Source organism: Diachasma alloeum, unplaced genomic scaffold (assembly GCF_001412515.2).
Source record: "Diachasma alloeum isolate Michigan unplaced genomic scaffold, Dall2.0 Dall_scaffold_00532, whole genome shotgun sequence".
Classification (NCBI taxonomy): Eukaryota; Metazoa; Arthropoda; class Insecta; order Hymenoptera; family Braconidae; genus Diachasma; species Diachasma alloeum.
Window position 1 is genome coordinate 291,538 of NW_021680664.1, and position 8,362 is coordinate 299,899.

An 8,362-nucleotide genomic window follows, 5' to 3' on the forward strand; every position below is an offset into this window, starting at 1 on the left:
GTCATTCGGCTCATTGGCCATGTTTGGGGAATCAGTGGAAAAGGGGCAGCTGAGGGAAAACCACTGATTGTTTGTCTGATGTTGAACTTAGCCTAAATAAATTAATTATGTACACTATTTACAAACTTAATACTACAGAAAGTCAGACTTATTATTTTTTAGAGGGAATAGGTCGGTGGTTATCTTTAGTTGTTCCTACGCCGAGGATTTTTCCTGACGTTGCGAGTTATCTCTTTCACTTTCTCTTTAGTCGAGCTTGAAGTGACTGGATACCAATGGCAGTGTCATCGAACTACCAGTACATTGGGAGCAGTCGACTATCATCGTGGTAGTCGCGCAATGGCATTGCCTTAGAGTAGACTTCGTCGGACTCTGGATCTCCTGGCAGCGCGATTTTTTTTTGTGTCTGCTTCGGTGGAACAGCACTGGAATATTATTCGAGTCTTGAATAATACCCAGTCTGTCAAAGTTCATAAATGCTTGAGGCTGAGGGTAGCCAATGCGTGTTGCTGCATTGATGATTATGGGGTCCAAGATGCTCAAGTCATTGATCACTTTGTTGCCAATGTTTGGCAGGTGACTATAATGGTCTCTGGTGAATCTAAGGCAGAAGGAGTCGATCATGGGTATGTCAGCTACATCATATAGTGCCTTGTTGCTGACTCGTCTTTGGTATTTGGAATGTGCACTTTCGCTCAAAAAATCTTAGGTTCTCCACCTGAGAGGCGCTGATGTTCCACCAAATTGGGCAGGCATACGTGAGGAGAGGTCTGACAAGCAGCAGGTAGCACATTATTCTTGCTTTCTCCGTGATGTACTTATTGTGGAACAGATTACCTAGTGACTTGTATCATTTTTTGGCCTTAGCCAACTAGCCTACCGCGCTATTCGTGCATTTTAATATTCGTACTGTCTATGTAAACCACGGTCGCCGGCACATACATATTTTCATCATGTTTTTCAACATTTAAATAGTTTGATATGATATTACCAATTATAAATTCACCCCCCCTTCCACATCTACTTTCGGCAGATATTCGGTAGACATTCAGCCATCGGCTAGGATTTTATCAGTGTCTGATATATATAGGAGTCTTGAAGGTTTAACAGGTCACAAACAAACAGGATTTATTTATTTATTCAATATAAATGACTTTTATTCTCTCAATGATGATACAGCGTCTAATCAATCTGCCATTTTGCACATAACTAACTGCAACTCATTACTGCTACCGTAAGGGCGGCCAAAATATTAAACTGTAACCAATGCGGGACTTTCAAATTGAAACATTTCCAACATCCTTTCATCTTGGGTTTGATTTTTCGAATATCTAACTCAACAAACCTATATTAATCAAATTTAACTCAATCAACTCAAAAAAACTTTCAGAATAAAAATTCCTTTTTTCTTTTTTCACAACTCCATCCTGGATGGCTTCTTAATTGATCGGCCGTTACGTGAGCACTTCTTTGCCGCTGGTTTCTCTGGTAGTGTCTCGGGGACAACTGGATCCTCCTTCTGATTCTCCTCTAGAACCTTACGCCTTCTCGAATTCTTACTTGACACCTCATGTAATTTCTTTAGCAGTGGAAGTATCTCTTGATCCGACTCAACTGACAATTTCAATAGATAAACTCGTTGAACTGATCTGATCATTTCCCCAGAGGCAGTTTTCAATCTCAAGACTCGTACGTGTCCATCACGTCCCTGAATAGCCTCCTTTACCAGAGCCAATGGCCAATCCAAGCGTTTTGATGAGTCATTGCCAATTAAAATAACTTCCCCTGGTTTTATACAGTGCTCGAGGAGCTCCTGAGATTGTCTGCGAGAAAACTGACCGAAATATTCATCACGAAAACGTTTCCTCAAATCAGTTTTCAATTTGATGCGATACTTCAATCTTTTCTTCAGAGTAGTGTTATCAATAGAATCTAAATCGGGCACTCCCACCTCCTGCAGATCCTGGATGAACATAGCTGGAGTGAGCGGCGCCAATTGAGTTGGATCTTCTGTCATGTAGGTGATTGGACGTGAATTTATCACAGCTTCGCAGTCACACAATACTGTATTCAGCTCCTCGTAGTCCAAGCAAGCTCTACCTAAAACGTTCCTCAGAAGATCCTTCACAGATCTGACCATCCTGTCCCAGAAACCTCTCCACCAAGGTGCTGTACTCAATTACCTTTTCCCAATTCACACCTTTCATAAGGTTTGCTGCTCCAGTAAAATTCGTTTCGTCATCACTGAATACAACCGATGGTCTACCTCTTCCTGCTATCATTCTTCTCAATGTCTCCAGAAAGGAATTAGTTGAAAGTGAAGAAATGAGTTCCAGGTGGATTGTCCGATAAACAGCACAAGTGAATAAGCAGATCCACGCTTTCCTGCCATCGCGAAGGAATAATGGGTCGGCGTAATCGACACTACATACCTCGAATGCCGCTGCATCTCGAACATGTTCCTCTGGCAAGGGTGCAGGGATTACTTCAGCTCGTTTCGCATTACATCTTCTGCAAGTGACGCATTTGGAGACAACCTTACGCACAGCTCGACGCGCACTCAGAAGCCACACTTTCTCCCTCAATTTATTCATGACTACCTGTATTTCTGCATGATTCAAATTTCGATGCTTTTCTTGAATGTATAGAAGCACCAATGGATGTGAAGAGTCCAAGACCACTGGATGACGAAACCCAAATATATCCGTTCTGCTTGACATCAGTCTTCACACGAATGAGTCCCCCTTGATCGCCATATGGACTTCAACAGTTGATTCTGGAATGTTTAATTCCATTAAACGATTCCTCTTGGATATACTGGAAACGTTTTCGTTCTGCCTCTTCCAATTCTTTAACTCCGAGCTTGCCTCCGAGTCTCTCATCAGCACCCTTTTTTCAATTACTGACAAATCTCAGAACCCCAGCCAGTCCTATCTTGATCTCAATAAAGAGAGACAAACCGTCCATATACAAAGGAATGCTCTCACCTGGACTCTGTTTATTCCCAGTTTGGCCCTGTTGAAACAATCCCACCGCTGTTGGTGTCGTCTCCCTGGTGACTGTCTTTTTTACTTCCTGATTTACCTCACTCTTGTCGACACTCTGCTCTCATTGAGGCCATTGGTTTAGAGGATCTCTCAGCCACACGGGGCCTTCCAACCAATTAGCATCGATCAGATGTTGTGCATCACAACCTCTTGAAGGTAAATCTGCTGGGTTCATTTCTCCGGGCACATGTCTCCAATTTTGATTATCTGAGAGGCGACGTATTTCTTGGACCCGATTCCAATCAAAAGTAGCCCATTGAGTCTCTCTTTTAATCCATGTCAGCACTGTTGTCGAGTCACTCCAATAATACTTATCCATCTGATCAAGCTCGGGTGCTCGGACTACACTAGACATCAATCGAGCTCCCGTCGTTGTTGCCAAGAGCTCTTGTCTAGGAGTTGTTGTTTTTCCTGTGGGTGCCACTCTACTCTTTGCTTCGATAAACTGCACACTGACTCCTTGGCTACTTTCAGTTCTTGCAAAGAGTACTGCTGCATATGCATCTCCACTGGCATCCACAAACATGAAGAGAAGTCGTTTTATCTCCATTACCCTCAAACATCCAGCGAGGAACATAAATCTTTTTCAAACGTGGTAGTTTATCGTACCATTCACAGAATTCACGTTTTAGCTCGGCACTCACTTCGGTATCCCAGTCCAGTTGTTTCTCCCATAATTTCAGATAATTTTAATTCATCAGTCACCCTATCCCAGACGAGACCAAGCACAGTGCTGCCACTGTGTTCCCATCCTCTTAAATCAAAACCTCCAGCTATCATCACCTCGGTGGATTTCATTTTGAAGACATTAAGCTCATCACCCGATGAGACGCTAGTCACACAGTTGTCTACATAAAAGGATTTGATCAGCTTGAAGACAGAGTCACAGGCCTCTGGAGTGTTGGCTCGTCGAAGGGCTTCTTCCAAGTGAAACTCGATTGTGGCTCCCAATAGAAAAGGACTGCTAGACACTCCAAAGATAACTCTACGATGCCTATAAATTTCTCTCTTCGAAGGATCTTCCTTATTCCACCAGAGGAACCGTAACACATCTTTGTCTGAAGGTGCAACACTTATCTGCAGAAAAGCTTTTCGAATATCGGAGATCACACCAATTTCTTTTTCTCTGAAGTGAAGTAAAGCTTCTGGGATGAGTTCTATCAAATTCGTTCCAACTTCTAGATACTGATTCAATGAAGGGCTCGATTTCCCACTAGCAGAAGCGTCAAACACTGGACGTAATTTCGTCGTACTATTCTCTTTCAAAACGTATCTGTAAGGCATGTAGTACGCGACTTTTCCACTTCTTGCTCTGGAACCTTCTCAATGATCCCTTCCGATTCCCATTCAAAAGCCTATTGGTAATCCTGGTAGACTCCTGCTTTCTTTAGCTTGACGGTCGTTGACTCTAACCTTCTCTCAGCACTTAGTTTGTTATCGACCAACGGTGGGTGTTTTTCGTTCCACGGCAGCATCACTTCATATCGTCCTTCCTCATTCATATGAATCGTCTGACGAAATTTTTCTTCAACTTCCTTGTAGTGCATCGGTTTCATCTCCTTTTCTATTGAGTCGGTGATGCCAAGAACATCCAACTTCCATAATTCAGTGGCATCAGCCTGTTGAATAAACATTGTCACGACAAAATCAGCAGTGTCGACTTTATCATTCACCTTTGATAGATTTTCCCCATTAAAGTCCATCCCACCTTAGTCTCCATTGCAGTAGGGCCATTCTGAAAATCATGAAGCCTGCCAGTGAGTAGCTTTCCAGCAACATCTGCACCTTTCAATAGCGATATTGGTTCACCACTGGTCCCCACATCTGTCAGCTGAATGTTTTCTTGTCGTAATTCATCCAACTATGGCTCAGGATTGACTCCCTGGATATTGTGGTAAATTGATGAATGATCCAGAGCCACAAAATTGCATGGAAAGGACCCATCCAGACCGCTGAGATGCACTCGATAACCCTTGTGATGTTCTGCCTTACTTTTCGCACCTCCGAAGAGCAAATGGACAATTTCTTGTTCATCAAGAGTTTCATAACCCAAAACTCGGGCTGTATCTTGCAAAATATACGACCTTTGGGATCCAGTGTCGATGTGAGCTCTCACCACTTGTTCTTGATCACCATTACGTAATTTAACTCTGAGTGTCTGCAGAAACACCTCCTCTGTGAGAGAAAAATTAGCTAGATTTGCTTCTTTCAGTTTCTTCATAGGATCTGGCTCTTGAGAGGGATTTACCGGGACAGAACCACCGTTGAAATTCTTACACATGAGCAGGACGTGCTTATCCCCACACCAAAGACATTTGGTTCAATAACGACACCACTTGTGACTGTGTCCTTTCGGTAAGCAGTAGAAGCATGCGTTCTTGTCTTTTGCTACTTTCTGACGTTCTTCAAAAGATAACTTCTTAGCCTTGAAACAGTCTGAGAACCTCGTGATCTCCGCAAAAAATACACTCCAGTGTCTTAGTATCTTTGATAGTAAGAAGCCCAGCTGCTGTTGATACCTGATTACCTTTTGGATTGCTGTCAGCTTTGGACTTATTCTTTGGTTTCGGTGTCGACCCATTGATTAAATCCAAACCTCCAACTGCGATGGCTATCCTTTCTTCATTTTCCACCTCAGCTTCGAGAAACTCCATCAACCTAGTCAACCTGTCCTGACGAGTGATAGAGGTCGACCCACTTGATCCGTTGGTTGCAGGTGTGCTCACTTGTCTCTGCCAGACTCGTAACATTTCTTCAGGCAAGGACGACTCCACCAATGGATAAAGCATGGCAGTACATGTATCAGTCGTGACTCCCAACGATTTTAAAGCTCTCATCTGAGTTTTGAGTTTGTCGAAAATACTCGTCAGTGGAACTTGCCCTTGTGGTGTAACTGCATTTGTGAGTACCAACTTTAATAACTCCCTCACGTATACCTCCGCCAGTAATTCACGTCGACCAAATCTAGTTTTCAGAGCTTCGATGGCTTTATCATAATTTTCCTCGGTTGGTGGAAAACTATTGTCCAACTCATAATATTGCCAGTCATAGTATTAGAGGCCAGTCATAATATTGTTGAGAAATGTTACCTGATCCACATTGTTGGCTTGTGTTATAGGTTGGGAGTCCTCTATGAATTTCTCAACTCTGGTTTTCATTTTCAAATACGTCATCTTATTCATCACACTTCACGACATCTGTCTCTATATCTGGATCTGCCCTATTATCTTTAACCATCATCTTAAATATCATTTTATCATATGCCTCTAGTTCCTTAGCTTTAGTAGTCAGGAGAGACAATGAAACTTGTATGTTAGATAATTGAGGATTTTCTGCAGACAGATCTATTTTGCATATTTTGTGCATGCGAGTGAACCCAGAGCGTGCTATTCCCCTTGCCTTCACGTACTCATCCATTATGTTAATTTCCTTCTAGAGGTGTACACAGGTCCTGTCACGGTCGCCAAAATGATATATATATAGGAGTCTAGAAGCGTTAACAGGTCACAAACAATCAGTATTTATTTATTTACAAGGGGGCTTCGCCCCCTGCTCGCTCCGCTCGCCAACCTCGGGGGGGCTTCGCCCTACCCCGCTCGCTTCGCTCGACCCCCCCCCCGCCCCTTTGTGACCGAGCTGATGTGACAGTAAAGGTTTTGTTAAACCTCATTATCGGAAGGTGGTTAGGAAAGAGTAAAAGAAAGAACCGAATAGGATGACAAAAAAATAGAGTGCAATGAAGCTCGTTATAAAACAAGTTCCGGAGAAACATCAGGTCTCTAACGTATTTCAAGTGAGTTTCTATCAAAATGAAAATGGTGTTATCTATATAGAAATTCATTCTCCTTTCATTCGGCAGGCTCTCTGTGCACCAGATCATCAATTACTTCCCAGTTAAAGAATTCATCACGATATCCTCCTTTATTAGCGTTTCTTATGGCCCTCATGTACAGAACATTTGGGTTGCTCGTTGTCATCCCAGTTATCAGTCTGTCATGAAAGAATGAACGTTGTATTATTTTTATGTATATTCTTTTTCTTGAAAAACAAGGTCCAAACAATACTTACATTTTGAGGGTGGATTTGTTCAAAAGGAACGTTATAAAATAAAGTATGGGGATCAAAGATATCCCAGCATTCTTTACACTGCTCTCTATTCCATAAATCATTTTCAATCTCAAAATCTTGAGACTGGCGAGTTCTCTTGTCGTGGATGTTTTGGGCTTCTGCGGTCCATATTTTTTTATAGGTTTCGCCGAGAGTTTTGGCTATGAAACCATAAGACGCGTAAATCCAATTTGTCCACGTAGGCACATAGGCATAGGTACATAGGCAAGAGTTTAAAGTATTCATTTACTTAATAAACCTATGACTACTGAACACTCTTGTCATTGTTTGGAAGACCAGAAAGTTGATAGTGAAGTATAGACAGAATCCCATTACTGAATGCAAACATTGTCACGGTAGCTTGAATTCTCATGTTTTCGTCTTCTTTTTTCATATTTGACAGTCCTAATGTCAAACTTGATCCATCTAAAAATTTCGTTTCTGCAATTATGAGAAAGGCTCTATTTATAAAATAAGTTTTTATAAATAATTATTTCACTTACTCTTAAACTCGGTTGGTCACTTCACAATGTATATTAGCACCCACAAAAATATTACTGGATTCCAATGAATTTTCTTCTGGGTTTGCAATGTGATACCCACAATTTTCGCAATGAATAGCCAATGATTATGCTTGGAATGAAGTTGGCTTCGACAAACAGAAGAAAGAATAGAAGGGTGGAAGAATGGTATCTATGATGGGAAGAATATTCTTCCGATTTGTCTAAGTTGGGTTCGGCTGGCCAGATGGGGTATGTCTTATCTGGGCCTTATGAGAACCACATGACGTATACTCTATTCGGCATGCCTGACGAAAAACGAGACTCGCGCCGAATTCGGTGGAGGCTAAATCCGGCATGCCGTACATAAATTCTAGTCGGGACCATGCCAGCTCCCGAGTCAAATTTTTAACGGGTTTCCCGATGTAGTTTCAACGTTTTGAACGTACATTGCTTTGATTTTCAAATTTTCCGCCGAATTTTCACCGTACTTTCAACTTATCTCAACGTGAAGGCCCATGGACATTGAAAAACACTCAATATCCACCGTATATTAAACGTACTCTCAACGTTGATGACATTTATTTTCTGTTAACGTACGTTGTAAGTTTCGACGTCCACATTTGATTGTATCAAGTTTATTATTGACGATAATTAAAAAATTCATTACCGTGGTAAACACTCACGTAACTAAATTATTAGTGTTAG

At 41.8% G+C, this 8,362-nt stretch overlaps 2 protein-coding genes across 2 annotated transcripts; both read right to left on the reverse strand.

Moving 5' to 3' along the window:
• Positions 1–1,414: 1,414 nt before the first annotated feature.
• On the reverse strand, positions 1,415–2,140 carry LOC107042856. Its single transcript, XM_015264059.1, has one exon. It carries the CDS (start codon positions 2,138–2,140, stop codon positions 1,415–1,417), a length of 726 nt encoding a protein of 241 aa, XP_015119545.1.
• Positions 2,141–5,467: 3,327 nt separating this feature from the next.
• LOC107042857 lies at positions 5,468–6,220 on the reverse strand. Its single transcript, XM_015264060.1, has 2 exons — positions 6,137–6,220; positions 5,468–6,076 (listed from the first exon to the last, which is right to left on the reverse strand). The coding sequence occupies exons 1-2, from the start codon at positions 6,218–6,220 to the stop codon at positions 5,468–5,470; spliced, it is 693 nt and encodes a 230-aa protein (XP_015119546.1).
• Positions 6,221–8,362: the final 2,142 nt, after the last annotated feature.